The sequence below is a fragment of the Anomaloglossus baeobatrachus genome, chromosome 12 (assembly GCF_048569485.1).
Source record: "Anomaloglossus baeobatrachus isolate aAnoBae1 chromosome 12, aAnoBae1.hap1, whole genome shotgun sequence".
Classification (NCBI taxonomy): Eukaryota; Metazoa; Chordata; class Amphibia; order Anura; family Aromobatidae; genus Anomaloglossus; species Anomaloglossus baeobatrachus.
The window spans coordinates 30,656,445-30,679,458 of record NC_134364.1 but is presented as its reverse complement, the minus strand read 5'-3'; the positions used below and the strand labels follow the sequence as shown (position 1 = coordinate 30,679,458).

Below are 23,014 nucleotides of genomic sequence, written 5' to 3'. Positions count from 1 at the left end.
GCCTTAGGTAGCAAAAACCTGATGACAGATTCCCTTTAAAGAAAAAAATAAATAATAAATGATACCTGTCTACCCCAATGGCACCGCTGATCTGCACTGAGATTCTGGCCTAGACAAAAAGTGAAAACAGCAGTGAAGGAGCAGCAGTGGCGACATGGCGCACCCCACCAAATATTAAAGCCAGGAGACCAGTGGGGTCATATTAGAGTGCAGAGGAGCGGCGCTGTTGTGGTTGGTATCTTTTTCCACCTTTCTCCTCTCCCTGGCACATTAAAAAATTGAAAGTGATAGGTGACCCCTTTAAGCCTCAATTCATGGGAAAGGCCAAAAAAGGGGCACCAGCCTCCACTTTTGAGGTTTTTTTTGTAAAACTTACCTTTTTGGCAGAGGCTGTTGGCAGTAGCCGTCTATCTGGGATGGGCTTTTGGGGGGTTACTGATGGCAGCATACAAAACCCTCGCCTGACTCCTGTCCATGCCCTTACTACACTTAGGTGTCACCCCATTGCCTGCCCTCCACACGGGGAATCTGATAATGAAGGATAATGGTGTCGCGCACAAGAAACCTTCCTACAAGCGCAGTCTCGGGTGTATTGGGGGCACCCAAGAGATTTTTTCCTGGATTAGTTTCCCTATTTCCAGCCAGATAGTTGACAATTCTGGAGTAACGACTGCGGTATACAAAATGGGATTCTACCTACAAGACAGTAGAAGATTTATCCAAGATTAACCAGATGCAAAAAAACCCAAACCCAAGCATCCCCTTGCACTGCCGCGTGTTCTCCTGACTCATACGGGGGCGCTGTAGACACAGACATATGAAGAAACGACGAGCGAGCGATCCCATAGAGGTAATGAACGTGAAGTGCAGCTGCTGTCAGTCACACCCTTTGTATAAATGGTGATAAAGGTATCCATGGAAGACGGTCACTAATCATGGACACCCCAGGCTGATAACAGATAGCAATAGACTGACTCTCTGGAGTAGCAGAACTGGACATTCATTGTACAAATACATAAATGAGCCCCGGACTTCTTACTGCTGGTTTTCATCCACTGGATAACCTTAGGCAGGGCAGCCGAGGACACCTGCCCCAGCAGTGTGAGGAGGGCATTCTGAGCTTCATTTACATCCATCTACCTCCACAGTCATGAAATCACGTTACATCCATTGGGTGTACCAAGATGGCCGCCACCAACAGCACCCCTATGACCGGCTATAGGGGGACCCGGGCTCAGCTCGGCTTCAGTCTGTCACCGCTCTCATTAAACGTACAGCCAAAGCAGCACTTTACCCAAATTAGCCTTAACTATCCTCAGCAGCCGCTGCCTCTTCATTAGTAGGAACGGTCGTAAGCGCGCACAGCGGCCGGGGGAAGGCAATAAGTGCAACACCGGAGGAGGAAGAAGAACCCTGGCTAAAGGTGAAAGGTCGCCTGCATGTGGTGACGTTTCCTACAGACCGGAAGCTGCTGGGATCTGCCGTCTGCTCGGGTTTCCGTGTGGTTCTGTTTAGAATCAGGTCGTCGTTTCCGAGAACCGAGGAGAGAGGAGGAGACGTGGAGGCGCCGTCCCGCCGGGGGCGGAGGAGACAGTGACACCCGGAGAAGGGGCGCCGGATACCAAGGGTATGTGTGGGCAGGAGCCCAGCAGCTGCGGGGGCACAGGGACCCCTGACCACAGGAATGGCATACAGTCCTTATCATGCATCAATAAAGTACCAACACTGCACTGTGCCGCAGCCTGGTACACACTTAAAGGGATTTTCCACCACTAGGACAACCCCTTCAGATTCCACCTGCTTCCCCCAGGTAAAAAAATAAAGCCTATACACCCCTCCTGCACCGGCGCCCTCTCCTAGCGGTTCACGGTAGGTCACGAGCCCCGCGCCCTATCAGTGTCGACTTCTCTTTCTCTACTTTCGGACCAAATAAACAATCAACAGGAAGTGATCACCAGCTGCAGCGCTCACTTCCTGTTGACTTTTCTCGTTTGGTCCTATGGCGGGCAAATAGAAGCCGGCGCTGATTGGACGCCGGGCTCGTGTGATGTCATAACCCCACGTGAACCGTGGCACTGCAAGAACGGTGTGAGATGGGAGTATAGGCTTCATTATGTTATCTGAAGGAAACGAGTGGAGTGTGAAGGGGTTGTCCTAGTAGTGGAAAACCCCTTTTAGGCCATTAAGAAAATTACGGAGGCTCAGTAAGATTTCCACACCTGCGGGAAAATACCGCACCCAAATCCGCATGCAGTTTGTTCGGATTTGTTGCCGATTTGGTGTGGAAATGCTGCAGCCAGCGTTGGACTGGCTACTGGAGGGATCTCCAGTAATACCAGACCTGGCCGCAGTTACCTGCACTGAACTGAAGTGCAGCCTAGACTAAACTGCGAGCGCCGCCGAGTGATTACCCGGCGATTGTTGCAGCTTAGACTAAACTGCGAGCGCCGCTGAGTGATTACCCGGCGATTGTTGCAGCTTAGACTAAACTGTGAGCGCCGCCGAGTGATTGATTCCCCGGCGATTGCCGTTTAGTTCAGGCCGGGCTGATCTCCGGAGCTCAGGTGACAGCTCCGGAGTGCAGCCCGGCCTCTCTACAGCTGTCACCTGAGCTCCGGAGATCAGACCAGACTGAACTAAATGGCAATCGCCGGGGAATCAATCACTCGGCGCTCGCAGTTTAGTTTACGCTGCACTCCGGAGCTCAGGTGACGGCTCCGGAGTTCAGTGCAGGTAACTGAATCCAGGCCTGTCATTACTGGAGATTCCTCCGGTAGCCAGTCCCGCAGCTACCTGCGGAAAAGAAGTGACATGCAGTTGTTTTTGCTGCGGGAATCCGGCAGCAAAACATGCAGCTGTCAAAATCCACCTAGTGCGCACAGCATTTTTTTTTCTCCCCCCATAGGATTTGCTGGTGAATCACTGCAGAGATATTATGAACATTTTCTGCAGCGAAACATGCAGCAAATTCGCGGGAAATTCCCTCTAGTGCGCACAAGGCCTTAAAGGGGATCTATCACCCTTTTGAGTATTTTGTTATTAATATGGGCATACAGGTGGCATAGTGGTGAAATTGGCCATTCCTGTATGCCTCATGGATAAGGAGACATCATCTTTTATATTTAAAATCAACTTTGATATCTTCCAGGCTATGGAGCGTGTGCTGCCCGGAAGATAAGCCGGCCTCCGGTCTTCATTATAAATGATTCTTCCTTCCCTTCTCTTCAGAGTCCCTGTGATGTCAGGTGCTCGGCGCCTGCACATTTTGCCTGCAGTCTCTCCCCTGCACAATAGCTACTGAAAAAACTCGTTCTATCAGTCAGCGTAGGGGTAAACAGCAATCAAAACAATTTGCCAATGGCAACTAGAAACCCTAAACTAAAGACTGATCTATTAAAATCTAACTTTTAATTCATTATTTAAGATATAAAGGGACATACAGTTTAAAATCACTAAACATTGTGGTCTAACTCTGATTGGTATATAACCGTTCCCAATAGAGTGATTCCTAATCCAGACTGGCGTCTGTGAGTGATCTCTATATTATTCTTGTCATGAATGACCACTAATGCTTGCTAATTAAAAGACATGAAGCAGTAGCCTCCCCAACATGTTTCACCACACTGGCGTCATCAGGGGGCTGAGGCTAATACTGACTTACTCTGTGTTTGAGGACCTTTTATAGTCTGAACCAAATACTGACAGCAGAAGTAACCAATAGTAATCAGTGTCATATAGTGTGGGGAGGAAAAGGAGCCTGTCATATCAAGAGGGGTGTGTTTCCCTTTAAATGCCACAAGATGTTTTGCTAATTCAGCTGTCTGTTACAACGCAGCTTGTGCATTGGTCAGATCTGTTTAACACTATATTCCCTTAAGATTACAAAGTATTACAGTCCCATCACCATAACAGGGCAGTAGACAGATTCCTATCAAAGTTTTATAGAGCAAATAGTATACAATATATAGTACAAAAGTGAACACGATCACTGTCAGTGTGATCGCAGTCGGATGGCATCTGCTCAAACCGCGCATGCGTCCGCACTTAGAGTCTAAAGAGTGAGGGATTACTAACCGCGCATGCGTCCCCTCTTAGACTCGGAGGAGATGATCTTTGCTTAATGCGCGTGCGCCCACACTTAGAAGCAGGGAAGACAGTTGCTTTCAACTGCGCCTGCGTCTACACTTAGAAACAAGGGGAATAACCATTCATAATGCGCGTGCGTCTGCACTTAGATGCACGGAGCATAATTTCCTCAATCGTGCCTGCAGCTATACTTAGACTATGGATCATATATGCTCACACTTAAACTCTAGAGGGATTCTCTCTTGCTACAAATATGTCCCTCTTTAGAACTGTAGGAAAACTATATTAAATACTATATGTACACTATATTCGAAGCTGCTTTGGCATATATATGTCCATGCTTAAAATGGGGTAGGATTATATCTCAGAGAGACAAGCTTTTCAATGATATGTTCCGATTTCAAACTTCAGTTTTATCTGACACTGATAATTGTAATAGGGTCTGCAATAAAAATTATTATATCTCTTTAATATACATCTAATAAGGTCCCATATAATAGATGTCCACAGATTTTCTATATCTATATGGTATAGGATAATTAATTAATTTGTATGGGGGTAGAGACTGTCACACAAAAAGTCTTACAGATTATTAAATAAAGGCTGTATATGTGAAGCCTTCATTCAAGCCATTTGGGCTCATACAGTTTAATCTAAAAATCCACCTCGCCTCCTCTTTTAGCAATAGTCTATCCAAATTTCCTTTCCTTGCTCCCAATTTAACTTGTCTAATACCCCAAAATTTCAAATCTAGGGGATTTTCACTATGACAATATCTCATGTGTCTAGAGAGAGGTGTATCCACTTTGGTGTTGATTGTACTAATATGCTTCGAAATCCTCCTCCGAAACTCTTGGATCGTTTTCCCCACATATAGTTTTTTACAAGGACATATTGCTCCATAAACCACTCCCTTCGATTTACAGTTGATTCTATCTTTTATGACATATATCTGGTTGTCTAACGGGTTGGTAAACTCTCTCTGTTTCGATAGATAGCTGCAAAAGGAGCATCTTCCGCATGGATGGGAACCCTCTTGTAATCTTGTTAGCCAATCTCTTTCCGGATTCACCTTAGACTGAGTGAAATGGCTATGAGTTAGAGATTCTCTCAGATTCTTCCCCCTGCGGTAACACCAATCACCGAGTTTAGGTCTGGGTCGGCTCTAAGAATGGGCCAATATTTTTTTAGGATGTTGTAGACCTCTCTAGAACGTTCGTCATATGTGCCTATCACCCTAACCGGTGAGCTTTCATTTTTCTCCTTGTTCTTTGTCAGGAGTTCATCACGGTTCATTCCTTTTGCCCTATTGAAGGCTTTATGTAATACTTTTTTTGGGTAACCTCTTGCAGTAAAGAATTTAAATAATCTGCTACACTCTACTCCAAAACTTTTGTCATCAGAGCAATTTCTACGAGCTCTCATGTATTGTCCCACTGGGATCCCTGCTTTTAGCGGGATAGGGTGCCAGCTATCCCAATGCAACAAATTATTTGTCGCAGTTGGTTTTCTATAGGTATTTGTTTGTATGTTGCCATCCCCATCAATGGTGATTGTCAAATCCAGGAAATTGATGGTTTTATTACCAATCTCGTGAGTGTAATACATACCAATCCTATTGTTATTCAGAATAGTAACAAAATCCTGGAAGATATCTATTTCACCCTCCCATAGGATAAGTACATCGTCGATGTACCTACCCCAAAACAAAATGTGGCTAGTGTAAAAACTCAAATCCTCAGAAAATACAAAAACATCCTCCCACCAACCCAAAAAAGGTTTGCGAAAGTGGGCGCACAAGTCGTACCCATGGCGGTACCCCTAATCTGGTGATGGGAGGATGTTTTTGTATTTTCTGAGGATTTGAGTTTTTACACTAGCCACATTTTGTTTTGGGGTAGGTACATCGACGATGTACTTATCCTATGGGAGGGTGAAATAGATATCTTCCAGGATTTTGTTACTATTCTGAATAACAATAGGATTGGTATGTATTACACTCACGAGATTGGTAATAAAACCATCAATTTCCTGGATTTGACAATCACCATTGATGGGGATGGCAACATACAAACAAATACCTATAGAAAACCAACTGCGACAAATAATTTGTTGCATTGGGATAGCTGGCACCCTATCCCGCTAAAAGCAGGGATCCCAGTGGGACAATACATGAGAGCTCGTAGAAATTGCTCTGATGACAAAAGTTTTGGAGTAGAGTGTAGCAGATTATTTAAATTCTTTACTGCAAGAGGTTACCCAAAAAAAGTATTACATAAAGCCTTCAATAGGGCAAAAGGAATGAACCGTGATGAACTCCTGACAAAGAACAAGGAGAAAAATGAAAGCTCACCGGTTAGGGTGATAGGCACATATGACGAACGTTCTAGAGAGGTCTACAACATCCTAAAAAAATATTGGCCCATTCTTAGAGCCGACCCAGACCTAAACTCGGTGATTGGTGTTACCGCAGGGGGAAGAATCTGAGAGAATCTCTAACTCATAGCCATTTCACTCAGTCTAAGGTGAATCCGGAAAGAGATTGGCTAACAAGATTACAAGAGGGTTCCCATCCATGCGGAAGATGCTCCTTTTGCAGCTATCTATCGAAACAGAGAGAGTTTACCAACCCGTTAGACAACCAGATATATGTCATAAAAGATAGAATCAACTGTAAATCGAAGGGAGTGGTTTATGGAGCAATATGTCCTTGTAAAAAACTATATGTGGGGAAAACGATCCAAGAGTTTCGGAGGAGGATTTCGAAGCATATTAGTACAATCAACACCAAAGTGGATACACCTCTCTCTAGACACATGAGATATTGTCATAGTGAAAATCCCCTAGATTTGAAATTTTGGGGTATTAGACAAGTTAAATTGGGAGCAAGGAAAGGAAATTTGGATAGACTATTGCTAAAAGAGGAGGCGAGGTGGATTTTTAGATTAAACTGTATGAGCCCAAATGGCTTGAATGAAGGCTTCACATATACAGCCTTTATTTAATAATCTGTAAGACTTTTTGTGTGACAGTCTCTACCCCCATACAAATTAATTAATTATCCTATACCATATAGATATAGAAAATCTGTGGACATCTATTATATGGGACCTTATTAGATGTATATTAAAGAGATATAATAATTTTTATTGCAGACCCTATTACAATTATCAGTGTCAGATAAAACTGAAGTTTGAAATCGGAACATATCATTGAAAAGCTTGTCTCTCTGAGATATAATCCTACCCCATTTTAAGCATGGACATATATATGCCAAAGCAGCTTCGAATATAGTGTACATATAGTATTTAATATAGTTTTCCTACAGTTCTAAAGAGGGACATATTTGTAGCAAGAGAGAATCCCTCTAGAGTTTAAGTGTGAGCATATATGATCCATAGTCTAAGTATAGCTGCAGGCACGATTGAGGAAATTATGCTCCGTGCATCTAAGTGCAGACGCACGCGCATTATGAATGGTTATTCCCCTTGTTTCTAAGTGTAGACGCAGGCGCAGTTGAAAGCAACTGTCTTCCCTGCTTCTAAGTGTGGGCGCACGCGCATTAAGCAAAGATCATCTCCTCCGAGTCTAAGAGGGGACGCATGCGCGGTTAGTAATCCCTCACTCTTTAGACTCTAAGTGCGGACGCATGCGCGGTTTGAGCAGATGCCATCCGACTGCGATCACACTGACAGTGATCGTGTTCACTTTTGTACTATATATTGTATACTATTTGCTCTATAAAACTTTGATAGGAATCTGTCTACTGCCCTGTTATGGTGATGGGACTGTAATACTTTGTAATCTTAAGGGAATATAGTGTTAAACAGATCTGACCAATGCACAAGCTGCGTTGTAACAGACAGCTGAATTAGCAAAACATCTTGTGGCATTTAAAGGGAAACACACCCCTCTTGATATGACAGGCTCCTTTTCCTCCCCACACTATATGACACTGATTACTATTGGTTACTTCTGCTGTCAGTATTTGGTTCAGACTATAAAAGGTCCTCAAACACAGAGTAAGTCAGTATTAGCCTCAGCCCCCTGATGACGCCAGTGTGGTGAAACATGTTGGGGAGGCTACTGCTTCATGTCTTTTAATTAGCAAGCATTAGTGGTCATTCATGACAAGAATAATATAGAGATCACTCACAGACGCCAGTCTGGATTAGGAATCACTCTATTGGGAACGGTTATATACCAATCAGAGTTAGACCACAATGTTTAGTGATTTTAAACTGTATGTCCCTTTATATCTTAAATAATGAATTAAAAGTTAGATTTTAATAGATCAGTCTTTAGTTTAGGGTTTCTAGTTGCCATTGGCAAATTGTTTTGATCCCCTGCACAATGACACAGCAGACATTCCTCGGCTCCTGCACACAGCATAATTGAAGCCAGTGCACGCTGAAGGGCAGAACAGTGCAGGGAGGGACGGCGGGCAGAATGCACAGGCTCAGGATTTCCGGCCATGCACCTTATGTTACAGGAACAGCAGGGAATAGTAGCGGAGGATTCCTGTATAATGGAGGCTGGCTTATCTTCCGGGTAGCACGTGCCCCATAGCCTGGAAGATAGAAGATATAAAAGAGGATTTGTGCAAAATGACCCCTCATCCATGAGGCATACAGGTATGGCTGATTTCTACTCTATGCCACCTGTATGCCCATATTAATACGTAAAAAAAAACTCAAAAGGGTGACAGTCCCTTTAATTCTACAATCATTCTTAGGCCTCCGACACACATCCGTGCCTCCGTTACGTGTTTGGCAGTTTTTTCAGGTCCACGTGTGCCCGTGTCTCCGGTACCTATGTATTGTTATTGGTTTGGATACACGTAAGCATTTTGGAACGGAACGTGTGTCTGTTCCATACTTGCGTGTGTCCGTGTGTTCCTTACGTGTGGTCCGTTTTTATCCGGCATCATGGGTATCACACAGCCCGCACCCGTACCACACGGGTGTAGTGTGGATGCGGTCCCTTGTGACACGTGCCGGAGAAAACTCACATGTCAGAGAAAAAAAATAAACCTTTACTTGCCTTCTCCAGCCCTGCAGTCTCTGCCGCTGCTGTCACTTGCTGCCGACCGCTGCTCATTATGCTCATTTAATATTCACTTCACTGCGGCCAGAAACAGCAGCAGCGAGGAGTCGGCAGGACCGGAGACCGAAGATCAGCACCACGGACAGCAGGAAGGACCATGTGAGTATGCAAATTACCATTTCTCCGTGTGTTATCGCGGATAGCACACGGAGAACACACGTGGCCCGCACGTACCGGAGACACGTACTTGCCAAATGCAACACGCAGGGAAAATACGTGTCTCGCGGCACGTGCGTGATTTTAACGTGAGTGTGGCACAGGCCTTGCATAGCATAAAGGTATGACCAACTAAACTAAACCTCAAACTCCAATGCTACACATAGCCCTCAGGCTGAAAAGAAAGACGATAACGAATCAGCAATTGGGGAAGGGGTGAGATGGGGGGGGTGGGGGGATCCCAGGCCCAAAGCTTTATTGAAAGACCAAACAAACTGGAAGAGGGGCTTAATCCTCGGTGGCGTCATCTAGACCATCCATGATGGAGCAGTCTCAGAGTGGGCTGTGAATCGGCCTGCGTCAGCCCTGGATTGACATCCTCTCCCTCCTCAAGACGAGCCGCTTCATGTCAACCCAAATAGTGTCCATAAAGCTGTTAATAAGGCGCCAAGCCTCCTGGAAGGCTCCAATGTTGTGAAGAGTCTGTATAGTACTGAATGGTACGATAGGCTCGCTCTGAGGACAGAGTTCCTCTGGTCATTATCCAAAACAATCAAAAGGCGCTGAGCAAAACTATGTTTCCTCCATGAAGGGGCACCTCGGGCAGTACCAGGACTTGCAAAGGTTCCAAGCATGCATAAGTGACTGGACAGACAGTCCGCCCTGTATCGCCATCCACGACAAATCCTTGTGCCCATTGGTCAACCTGTCCGATAACATTGCTCCAGTGTCATGATCGAGTCTTGGAATATTGTCCACTTCATCCTTTGCTTTGAGTTTGTGGATAGTCTTTGGCTTCCACCAATTGGGCTTGAGTCTCTCCAGATGGTGTTTCCCCACAAACTGAACGACCTCTCCATTGAACTATGGCATCCTCCAGTTGTAAGGGTAGGAACTGTCCTACTTGTCCTAGCAGAGTCTTTTTCAGAAGGGAAGCAGGAAAAGGTGAGAGATGGACCCGCCTGCAGCACTTCTCTTGACTTGCATAGTCTGGCAACACATGCAAAGGAGGATCTGAGGAGGGTTGGGATATCGGCAACGCTCTTCCCGCCCTTGCGAGGCTCTTTGTACATGATGGTCCGCTTCAATCTTTCAATTTTGAATCTCCACAGACAAAGCAAAACATTGTTCTGGTAATAGCCATGCACACGGTGACAAGGGGAGGCCAGGCCTGGGCTGTCTACTGCAGCACTAGCAGTACCTCGTTACTCAGGACCAGTGCTGTGCCCTCACAAGTGAGACTGTGAAGGTAGCCTGGGCTATAGATTGTTCGTTCAAATGTAATAAGATTATCTGTGTATGTAAATAATCAAAATATAGATGTCATTGCATAATTATCTGTGTGTCTATATGACAACTGCAGAGACGCCATAATATGATTCTAAGCTGTATGGTCAAGAAAGAGTTAACCAAGGACTAATGGACAAATGTACAAACAATGAACAGAGAAGGTATTCATGCTTATCAGTGGTTTCACACAGAGGGAATGTATTATCCGTGGGATGAAATGTGGGTTTCTATGTCCCTACGCACCTCCCTGTACTGTTTTGATGTGTGAGAAAAGCTAGATTGATACTTTTGTACATGTCTGAAGGTTGAAATGTAATACTGATCTCTGATCTATGGAATACATGAGTCAGTCGCCTATACTGGCTCAAAGAGTGAACACCGTTTCTGTGATCATTGCTTCTGAGTTATTTATTCTGTGGAGATACCTAATTTGAACCCATCCTTTGGATTTGCCCTGAACAAAGACTCCATTAGCAGTCTTGCCTAAATTTCTCCCTTGACAAGACATCTGAGGCTCCAGAATCCAAACGTTTGTCGATCTTGGTCAAGCGTTGCTTCCAAGACATGAGGGCCACTCCCCAAGAACTTTGATGACATCCAGCTGGATGTTGAAAGGGAAGAGGCAGAGGAGGTCAGCTGCCACTTCTCAAAAAACATGACTTCCAACAGGTGACTTTGACCCCTGAAGCATGTCCAAAGCTCTCACGTCTGGACGAGGACGTTGACTGAACTCCGGTCCTTGCAGAAAACAGTCATGTCATCCATGTACGGCGAGCACTTGACCTCGAAGCGTTTTGCTCCTGGTGCGGTGGTCCCTCTGATTTCTCCATTCTGTCGGATAACCTCTGCAAAGAGTTCTATAAGGCTAGGTTCACATTTCCATTGTTTTGCATCAGTCACGTGCATTGCTTGACGCTTGTGATTGATGCGTTGTACAACGGATGACAATAATTGGAATTAGAAAGCTGATTCCGTTGTAAAACGAGAGCGAGAGAATGATCAGCTGATCGCTCTCATTAGCCAGGAGATCAGCTGATCGCTCACAGCAGCCGGCCGCCGGGTGATCAGCTGATCGCTCACAGCAGCCGGCCGCCGGGTGATCAGCTGGTCGTTCGCCCGCCGAAAGAGCATGCGCTGCGAAATCCTAAGGATTTCGCTCCTCAAAGTTACGTGCTGCGTTCCTGCCGCCCGACGGTCAGTCATTCCACGACTGATCAATCGGGCGGAGAATGCAACGCAAGGGCATCAGTCACAATCCGCCGCTGATACAAGTCTATGGGAAACAACGGAATCCGCCAAACAGATTGCGTTGTTTTATCAGAGCGGCGGATTGTGACTGATCATAAACAACGGAAATGTGAACCTAGCCTAACACTAACAAAAAAAGGTGATAAAGGGCAGCCTTGTGTGGCCCCCGGGAAGAGGTCCGTGTACCAACTGTTCACCAATGCTAAACTCTGGATGTCAAAATACATTAGACGGACATATGAACAAAATATCTTACCCAAACCTAACCCATGCAGTGCTTTGCCCAGGAACTCATGGGAAACCTGGTTGAAGACCTCTTCCTGATCCAACAAGATCAGGGATGCTTGTGCCTCCTGACAGGCCTTGATGTACCCAACAGTGTCCCGCATGAGAGCCAGGCTGTCTGTGATGTGACGTCCAGGAGTGCCACAGGTCTGATCCGGGTGGATGATCTGTCTGATGATGTCCTCACACTGGTGGCTATGATCTTGTAGTCAAACCAGAACCAGTGGTGAATATGTCCCCCTAATATAATGGTCAGAGATCCTCCATGCCGGGGAAAAGTATGAAGAAGTTATGTTTTAAACGTTTTACAGACTTGAATGCTTCTGTAGAGGATTATCATTGGCAGATCCAGATAATTTGATGGGATCTGGCCCCAATTTGAAAGGCCCTGGTGTGGCGAGCTCTGGCGTGGTAGGGGCCTGCTTCATCATGGTGAGCTCCGACATGGCAGGAGCCAACTCCGGTCTGTCACCCATGGTCATACATATAACAGTAAAGGCTACTTTACACGCTGCGACATTGCTAACGATCTCATTAGCGATGTGAAATTCTAGATCGCAAGTGCCATCTTTTGAGAGCGCACATAGGTTATTTTACGAATGTGCGATCTCGAAAGATCGCACTTGCGATCTAGAATTTCACATCGCTAATGAGATCGCTAGCGAAGTCGCAGCGTGTAAAGTAGCCTTAAGTGCTACTAAAATCAATAAATTTTTTACTGCGCCGGTTTGCTTTGATTACACAATTTACAGGTCCATCTTTTTGCTGTCACTTTTTCAGACTTGCTAAAATGCACCAAGGCAAAAAGTAGTGTCACTAAAATATACCAAATTCCTATGCCCAATACATTAGATTTTACCCTCCAAGCTTTACACTTGGCATCCACTAAACTCCACTTTCATGTGTTCATGTGCTGTTTTATTTTGCCCCAGAGGACGTCGTTTGTTTGTTCGTTTTTGTTTTTTTTTTTTTTTTTTTGACTGCTCCCGTCTGTTGGCAGCGTGCAGAACACACCTCCGGGCCATGCTGGCATTAAACTTTGTCATCTAGGGATTGTGTACAGCTGTTCACGGATGAACAGTTCTTCCAGAGATGCTTTCCCTGGTGACCAGGGCGTCTATAACAATCCGACTGACTCGCTACAAAAGTAGTTTGCTATTTCTCATGATTGCATGGCTCGAAGCCTTATACGAAAATATATATATATAATATATATTGTTGCCGAAATGGCCTAATAAAGAGGTCAATTAAGATTAAAGGTAATTTCAGCCCCTGGATGTCTGAGGGGGAATTGTGTGTGTGGTGTGTTTTTTGTGAGTCCTAAATCAGTGTAAGGAGACTTATTGGCCATGCAATGCTCCTCCATGAATCAAATTGGTGTACGGAAACTTATTGGCCATGCAATGCTCCTTTACAAATCAAATGGGTGTAAGGAGACTTATTGGCCATGTAATGCTCCTCTGCGAATGAAATTAGTGTAAGGAGACTTATTGGCCATTCAATGCTCCTATACGAATCAAAGTGGTGTAAGGAGACTTATTGGCCATGCGATGCCTCTCTGTAAATCAAATCGGTGTAAGGAGACTTATTGGCCATGCAGTCCTTCTCTACGAATAATATCTGTGCAAGGAGACTTATTGGCCATGCAGTGCTCCTCAGTGAATCTGTATATGCAAATGGAGTCGTCAGAGAGAGAAAGAGGCCAGGAACTCTACCCCAGGTCATGTGTACTAGTTGTGTGTTAATGTAGCCATTTTCTGTCTCTGAATTTCAGTTTTATAACTTATTTTGCCATTTAAATTTATGTAAATGTTATTTGTGTTATTTTGTATTGCAGGTTAGGGTGATTAGCTTTCAGCCGCCAAAATGGTTTTGGCAGACCTCGGACGGAAGATAACCTCGGCTCTGCGCTCTTTGAGCAATGCCACAATCATTAATGAAGAGGTGAGGTTTGCTCTCTAGCACTCAGAGTATTAATTCTGGATAATGCTTGGCTTTCTTATCAATGTTAGATGGGTTCACTAACTTTTCCATGTAATTTTCTTTTTGCAGAGTGGTGTTGTCAGATACTTGAGCCTCTTGGTATATTCAATTGATTTTTTTAATGATCACCTACATGTTTCTGGGTTGTGTTTTTTTTTTGTTAAAGGAAATCTGTCAGCAGGTTTTCACTATGTAATCTGAGAGCAGCACAATGTTGGGGCTGAGACCATGATTCTAGCAATGTCACTTACTGGGCTGTGTTTTGCTGTTTTAATACAATCAGTGTTTTATCATCAGGAGATTCACTACAGGACAACTGGCCTTGTGCCTCCTGGTCCATCCCCGGCCCTCAGGACTGATTAGCAGCTCTGTCACTATACATTGAACACAGAAAGCTGACATTTAGTGGTGTCGGCGGGGTTATCTTTGATCTGGGTAGGTTGTACACTGAGCTCTGCAGCAGAGAAAAATGTGACCCTATCATAACTGCTGCACCCAGTAGTCTAAGTGATACATCACTGGAGTTACTCCCCTACATGATGCTGCTGTCAGATTACATAGCAAAAACCTGGTGATGGATTCCCTTTAAAGGGGTATTCACATCTCTAAGATCCTATCCCAATATGGAGCAGCAGCGCCTCTACTTAACAATGTAGTATTGTTCTTCTGATTCAGTCTTATACCTCATGTGCAGGGCATTGCAGGACCTTGGGTATCCATGGTTATGACCATGAGCAACTAACTGACTATATGCGTGGTCATAACCAGGGATATGTAGTATAGTTTTGATTGTGTTGCTTACCTCATGTGCAGGGCATTGCAGGACCTTAGGTATCCATGGATACAACCACCCATATAGTGAAAGTAAAATAAGTGTTTGTGGTTGTAACCATGGATACCTAAGGTCCTGCTATGCCCTGCACATGAGGTAAACTACATAATGAATCAGGAGGACTATACTACATTTCTAATTGGAGGAATTTGCTAATATTATTATACCTACTACATATTGGGCTACAATCTTGGAGATGGGAATACCCCTTTAAAGGTTACCTTACACATTAAAGATGTTGGCCACAAATTTTACATTAATGGCTTATACTCCGGAGGTGTTCCGCCTTCTGATAGCGGCCGGGTACTGCACATCAGCCACTTATTGTGACTAAAAAGTCGATGTGCAGTACCCGGATGCTATCAGATGACGGCGCAGCTCCGCAACTGAGCGTTTATGGCTGTCTGGACCGAGAAAAGCTGTTGGTCAGGAGTGCCGAATGTGAGACCCCCGCCAATCAGACATTGATGACTTATCCTAAGGATAGGCCATGAATGTGAAAGTAGTGGACAACCCCTTTAAATGAACGTCGGCCAAACCTGCAACTCATGTTAAGACTGGATGACTATCGTGAGCATAAGGGCGCGCTCTCACATCCGGCTTTTCGCCGGTTTGACGGATTCGGCGCACACCAGTACAATGTATACAGTACAGTGGCAGCGCAACAAGCGCCGGTCACATGCTGTCATGTGACCCGGAAGTTGCGGCGCTGCCAGTGTACTGTATACCGGCGAAAATCCGGATGTGTGAGCGCGCCCTAAATTAGATGTTTTCTCTATCTCTTGCTCCCTCAGCTGCAGATATTGGGGGACGACAACATACCCTCTAATTTTTTTCTCATGGGCTAAAAGCAAAAAGAGTATGGGAGCTGCATATTCCCGTTTCTCTATTAAAAGCACATGCATGCTCAATCAAGCAGAGTGTACATTTGTATATATGTGGCGGTAGGAATATAAGTTGGATTAATGGGCATTTGGCGGACTCCTATATCATGTATTTGGTCACCTGAAAGCCAAATTCTTGTTGCATGAAATAATGAAGTCTGGGAGGTCGGGTGATAATTGCACAATTAAAGCCTGGCTCTATCACATACCTGAGATAGAAGAGCGGGGCTTACTCGGGGCAGGAAGCTGTAGGCCACTGTAAATAGTGTAAGGCTACACATTTCCGTTGTTTATGATCAGTCACAATCCGCCGCTCTGATAAACAACGCAATCTGTTTGGTGGATTCCGTTGTTCCCATAGACTTGTATGAACGGCGGATTGTGACTGATGACGCTGTGTTGCATCCGGTGTTCGACTGATCAGTCGTGGAATGATTGACCATCAGGCGGCAGGAACGCAGCATGTCACGTTTTTTTTTTGAGCAGCGGAATCCTTTTTGATTTCACTGCTGCGCATGCTCTCTCTCGGCGACCGAATGATCAGCTGATCTCCCGTCAACCGGCTTCTGCGAGCGATCGGCTGATCGGCCGGCTTCTGCGAGCGATCGGCTGATCGGCCGGCTTCTGCGAGCGATCGGCTGATCGGCCGGCTTCTGCGAGCGATCGGCTGATCGGCCGGCTTCTGCGAGCGATCGGCTGATCGGCCGGCTTCTGCGAGCGATCGGCTGATCGGCCGGCTTCTGCGAGCGATCGGCTGATCGGCCGGCTTCTGCGAGCGATCGGCCGATTGCTCTCATTAGCCGGCCACCAGGAGATCATCTGTTCGCTCACAATAGCCGGTCGCCGGCTTTTGAGAGTGATCGGCTGATCATTCTCTCGCTCTCATAATTTACAACGGAATCCCCTTTATGATGACACTGAATTCTATTCTTGTCATCCGTTGTACAACGCATCAGTCACAAGCGTCAAGCAACACATGTGACTGATGAACAACAACGGAAATGTGAACCTAGCCTTAGGGGAGTTCAAAGTCAGGTTTTTATTTATTTTTTTTTTTTTTAGAAAAATTTTAATGAATTTGATCTTATTTATGCTCAATCGTCCTCTTGATTTTATTAAATGCCACATTATAGTGATGTGCTGGATTATTGGTCTTTCCGTATTATCAGTCGTGAGATCTAAAGGATTTCTCTCTATATGAATGTAGAAAAGAGATGTCTTAGAATTAGTAGAAAACAAAACTGATGTATCTCGGACACCCTGACATGCTGACCTCTGCTGTGCTTGGGTTTTAGGTGCTCAGTGCTATGCTGAAAGAAGTCTGCACGGCCCTCCTGGAAGCCGACGTCAATATCAAGCTCGTAAAGCAGCTAAGAGAGAATGTCAAGTACGACGCCACTGATTAATTGGGGGGGGGGGGGGTTATGTTTTTTCTTTTTAGTGTGCGCTATTGCCAATGTTAGCTTTTGTTAGGCTGGGTTTTAATTCTTGAGCTATGCCCGATGGCCACATACATAGTTAAGTTTCGTCCTCTCTCTAGGTCCGCTATTGATTTGGAAGAAATGGCATCTGGCCTCAATAAGAGGAAGATGATCCAGCACGCCGTTTTCAAGGAACTGGTGAAGGTATGGTCTTCTGTGCAATCTTCTATTGCTGATAACTGATGAGCAATGATTAAAAAGTTTAACTCATGAATCTAACATTTATGGAGTAATAGGTCCTTTTGAATTAACCCGAATAACTGAAATAAAAAAACACATGAGCTTAAAGGGATTGTCCAGGACTGTCCCATTGATGGCCAAGTACTGCACATCTGCTCCCTGGTGATTTGAATAGAGGGTAGATATGCAACATAGTTTATGGAGATATGCCGTGCAGCTCCGCAACTGAGCAGTGCCATCCACCACCGGTACAGGGAACAGCACATCGGTGAGGGGTTACACCTCCACCCCCTTACACCCCCACCAATCAGATGTTGATTATCTAACCAAAGGCTATGTGCACATGGTGCGGGTTTTTTTTATTTATGCAGATCTTGATGGGTTTGTTTTTTTTGTTTGTTTTTTTTTTGTTTTTTTTTTTTGAGAAATCTGTATACTCAAACTGAACCCAGCAAAGTTTGAAAATTAAGAAGTCCTGTCCACACGTTTTTTTGTTTGTTTTTTTTGTTTTATTTTTCCCATGGCAGATTTGGTGCAGACAAAATCTGCAGCATGTTGGTTTTTTTTGTATTTTTAGCCCTTACAGCCATTGACTTAAAAAAAAAAAAAAAAAAAAAAAAAAAAAAATAGCACCCAAAATGCGTGCTTTTTTTTTTAATTTATTTTTTGGTGCTTTTTTTTTTTTTCTTCTGCCAAAAGGTGCAGATTTAATACAGAAATTTTCTGCAGCATGTGTACATGCCCTAAGGATATGTCACCAATGTTAAAGTTCCAGACAACCCCTTTCAGGGAGTTCTATTCCTTCAACTGTAATATTTCCTGATTGTGTAAAGTTGATAGGCCAGCAATATAAGATTGGTGGGGGTTCAACTTTGCCGCCCTGCCAGTTGCCTGCCTGATGGGGCCATGGTGGTGCGGTCACTGCCCTGTCCCCTTTATTGGTTACCAGACACAGCTGCGCCTTTTGGTATTACTATTCAGTCCCATTCACCTTTACAGGACAAAGCTATATACTTGCACATTCAGTACTAAAAGTGTGGTGGTATGAGAAAACTTTGGACAATGTTTCATCCCCTTTAAACAGCTGATCAGCAGGGCTGTGGAGAGCCAAATCCCATCTTTTCTTTATCGCTTCATTTGATGACACAGGAGACCATGACCATGCGAGCCGTGGTAGATGGGTTCTTCAGGCCGCAGTGGTCCGAGGTCAGTCTTGAGTGTTATTCTGTACCCACCCCTGGGACTGCATTAGGACGTACTATGGTCAGGGCTCGCATGGTCTCCTGTATCCCCCAATGAAGGTTACAAAGATTTTTATGGTGAGTACCCAAAATCTACAATGCCGTGAGTCTGAAGGAGTTGGATACTTTCTGATTTTTTTTTTTTTTATTTTATTTTTTTTTTCTGCTTTCACCTACGAGATCAGCAACAAGGTCCAAATGTTGCAGTGCTGCAAAGACAGGAAATAGTGAGAAGTGCGTTATGACATGACTTGCTTCAAGCTCACATTTTCTTATTTCTTCATCGTTCCTATGGGAGACCCAGACCATGGGTGTATAGTTTCTGCCTCCGGAGGACACACAAAGTACTACACTAAAAAGTGTAGCTCCTCCCTCCGAGCATATACACCCCCTGGATAACCAAATATAGCCAGTTCAATGCTTTGTGTTCAGGAGGCACACATCCACACATGCATTCTCATCTGATTTTTGGAAAGAGTTTGAAGAAAAGCGGGTCCAAGCCTGGACTCCCGGCATGTCCCTTCTCACCCCACTGTGTTGGCGGTGTTGTTAAGGTTGATTTCAGGGCTGGAGCCTTACATGCCGCGCTCCTTCACCATCCCTCGGGCTCTGGCTTGAAGTGGGAGCCAGCACGGTTCTCCCTGCCTTGCAGGAGACCGGTCTCCATCCGCAGCCCTTTCAGGACCCTGCCGGACGGAGCACCTATCCCTCAGGGACCTGGCCCTGCGTCTCACAAGCTAAGTATCTGAGACGTTATTATCCGGGGGTCCCTTGTACTTTATTGTTGGGGAGAGTGTGCTGTGTATGTATTCTGACATTTCCGGCCGGTTCTCTGGTTTTCACCAGAGAACCGCGCGCGATGGTGCCTGCGCGCCGGCCGCATCGTTAAATTTAGGCCCCGGCTTTGCCTGAGGCCTAGTTTCGTTTTCACTGCCCCTGCATGCCAATCATGCAGAGGGACAGTGTTTCCCTCCCCTGTATATCTCCTTTGGCCCTCGGGATCCCGCTCTTAGAGTAGGCCCCGCCCCCTCTCCTCGCTCCGGCTTGGGCAGAAGCGCAATTTTATCAGCGTTCTTATGTCAGCACAGCGATCGGCGCTGGCTGCAGTATCTCTCTGGGGGTCCGGGCTGTGGGATCTGGAGGGCACAGAGAGGGGTTGGCAGAATGTCAGACAGTATGGCAAGCCACAACCTCCGGTTGTGGACCTGCTTATATTATATACGCTGCTTATATACTCTGCTGGGTGTCATTCTGACTCAGAGCCCCCACTTCAGCAGCATGTCTCACACAAGCAGCAAGGCTGTACTCAATATGCACTGCATGTAGGCTCCTACTGCCTGTACCGAGCACATAACCACATTGTGATGCCTGCTCTAACATGGTGGTGCCTCAGCCTGGAGTCTCATCCCCAGTGGTTCCTCCGGCTGCTCCGGCTCCGGTGGCTGAACCCCCGGCTTGGGCAGAATCCTTCTCTCCATGGGACAGCTGTCCCGGACTCTGCTGAGCATGCATCAGCCCCCTTCTCAGGGCGCTTCTTCTGCTACGGCTCGCTCAGCAAAGATCACAGAGGATTCTCCATCTGGTCTCAGACCCCGTCCTCCTAAAAGGAGACGCAGGGTCCCCTCTCCTTCCTCGTCCCACGGCTCTGATTCACGAGCTGACTCGCAGGACGAGGAGGATGCCTTTACTGGGGGCTCGGACGCTACCTCCATGTACCCCATTGATCTGCCCGAAAGTGACGCAGATGCTAGTGATTTGATTGCGTCCATTAATTTTGTACTGGACCTCAATCCGCCTGTATCAGAGGAGCAACCCTCTCTGGCAAGAAAGCACCAGTTTACCTTGCCTAAGAGGACAAAGAGTGTGTTCCTTAACCACTCCAGTTTTCAGGCCACTGTGACCAAGCCTAGGGCCTGTCCTGACAGACGCTGCCCAAAGCGTGGTTCTGATGACAGTTTTCCGTTTCCACCAGAAGTGATCAAGGAGTGGGCTCATTCCCGAAAGGTAGACCCCCCGGTGTCTAGACTCTCAGCCCGGACCGTTGTATCAGTGGCTGATGGCACCTCTCTTAAGGATTCCCTGGCGGGAAGAGTAACTGACCGCCAGGTTGACCTTCTGGCCAAATCTGTATGAGGCGGCAGGGGTCTCGTTCTCCCCATCTTTTGCAGCAGTGTGGGCTCTCATAGCCATCTCTGCTTCTCTAGAGGAGATGCTTTCCCTCACCAGGGACTCTATGCCCGAAATGGTTGCCTTAACTTCCAGGCTTCAGCCTTTTCATCCTATGCCATGTCTGCCATGCTGGAGGCTTCTCACCGCACTGCGGTGGCTTCGGCTAATTCTCTCGCTATGCGCAGGATCTTGTGGCTTCGAGAGTGGAAGGCAGACGCTTCTTCAATGAAGTACCTTGCTGGGCTCCCATTTGCTGGGCCCAGGCTGTTCGGTGAACAACTGGATGAAATTATTCAGGAAGCTACTGGCGGGAAGAGTACTTCCATGCCACAAACAAAACCAGGAAACCTGTCCAGGGCAGGATCCAGTCGAGGTTTCGTTCCTTTCGTTCCACCAACTGGTCGTCCTCTAAGCCCTCGGCCTCGTCCACTAACTCAGCCAAGGACCAAAAACCCATCTGACGCACGAAGCCGCGTCCTCAGAGCAGGAGCTGCTGCCACTAAGGCAGCCTCCTCCTGACTATCTGGCCGCGCCAGCAACGTCCTTGGTCGGTGGCAGGCTCTCCCGCTTTTGGCGACGAGTGGTTTCAACACCTCTCCGATCAGTGGGTGCGGGATTTCACCTCCCACGGCTACAGGATAGAATTCTATCCAGCCCGCCAAACAGATTTTTTTCGGTCAACTCCCCCCTGCTCCAAGGCCGCCGCCTTCTCACAGGCCGTGGCACCCTTGCAGGCCAACGGAGTAATTGTACCGGTTCCCGCCTGGGAACGGTTCAGAGGTTTCTACTCAAATCTCTTCCTAGTCCCCGAAAGGGACGGTTCCTTCCGGCCCATCCTGGATCTCAAGCTTCTCAAAAAGCATGTTCAGGTGCGGCATTTTCGCATGGAGTCTCTGCGATCAGTCATTGACTCAATGACCCAAGGAGATTTCCTAGCATCCTCGACATCAGAGATGCCTATTTGCATGTGCCAATTGCAGTTTCACACCAGCGTTGGCTACGTTTTGCAATCGGAGAGGAACATTTCCAATTCGTGGCTCTTCCCTTCGGGTTAGCCACGGCCCCTCGAGTATTCATCAGGGTCATGGCAGCAGTGGTTGCGGTTCTGCACCTCCGGGGGTTGGCAGTAATCCCTTTTCCTGGACGGCCTTCTAGTCAAGGCTTCATCCAGCGTGGACTGTCAGCGGAGTGTCTCGCTCACTCTCGCCACTCTAGTCCAATTCGGGTGGCTTGTCCTTTTCCCAAGTCCACTCTGACTCCGACCCAGAAGCTCATGTACCTAGGGATGCAATTCGAGACTCTGCCGGCACTGGTGAACCTGCCCTTAGTCAAACAGCAGTCCCTCCACTGGTGGTGCGCCCTTTGCTGAGGCCCCGCCGTCATTCCATCAGGCACCTAATGCAGGTGCTGGGTCAGATGGTGGCGTCAATTGAAGCGGTTCCTTTGCCCAGTTCCATCTGCGTCCTCTGCAGCTGGACATTCTCCGCTGTTGGGACAAGCAACCTTGCTCCTTGCACAGGTTAGTGGGCCGCCTGGCAATGTTGGAGGTTCAACGCATCCTTCAGTGGACGGAGGACTCCAAGTCCACCATATCTGCAGTCCACATCCCAGGCGTGGAAAACTGGGAGGCAGATTATCTCAGCCGTCAAACCGTGGACAGCGGCGAGTGGGCTCTGCATTCGGCAGTGTTTCGGTCACTCTGCCGCAAGGGGGGCACTCCGGAAGTGGATCTTCACTCCCACGATCCTCAGGCCTTTGCAGCGGACGCGCTGGTTCAAGATTTGTCCCAGTTTCGTCTGTCTTACGTGTTTCCCTCTCTAGCTCTTGCTCAGAGTCCTGCGCAAGCTCAGAATGGAGGGCGTCGGGTCATTCTCATTGCTCCAGACTGGCCCAGGTGAGCTTGGTACCCAGACCTGCTCCATCTGTCCGTAGAGGTGCCGTGGCATCTCCCGGACCGTTCAGACCTTCTCTCACAAGGTCCGTTTTTCCACCTGAATTCTGCGGCTCTCAGATTGACGGCGTGGCTCTTGAGTCCTGGATCTTGACGACTTCTGGTATCCCTCCTGAAGTCAT

General features: G+C 46.6%; 2 protein-coding genes across 2 annotated transcripts in view; one reads left to right on the top strand and one right to left on the bottom strand.

Annotated features, from left to right (window-relative positions):
* The window catches only part of LOC142258106 (uncharacterized), a 40,400-nt gene extending 39,253 nt beyond the window's left edge, over positions 1-1,147 (bottom strand). The window contains exon 1 of the mRNA XM_075330571.1: positions 1,040-1,147. Within this exon, the coding sequence (XP_075186686.1) occupies positions 1,040-1,136 (97 nt within the window). The 5' untranslated portion in view covers positions 1,137-1,147. The remainder of the gene's footprint in view (positions 1-1,039) is intronic.
* A 284-nt stretch (positions 1,148-1,431) lies between these two features.
* The window catches only part of SRP54 (signal recognition particle 54), a 77,747-nt gene continuing 56,164 nt past the window's right edge, over positions 1,432-23,014 (top strand). The window contains exons 1-4 of the mRNA XM_075330570.1: positions 1,432-1,627; positions 14,009-14,115; positions 17,166-17,257; positions 17,411-17,495. Of these exons, the coding sequence (XP_075186685.1) occupies positions 14,038-14,115; positions 17,166-17,257; positions 17,411-17,495 (255 nt within the window). The 5' untranslated portion in view covers positions 1,432-1,627; positions 14,009-14,037. The remainder of the gene's footprint in view (positions 1,628-14,008; positions 14,116-17,165; positions 17,258-17,410; positions 17,496-23,014) is intronic.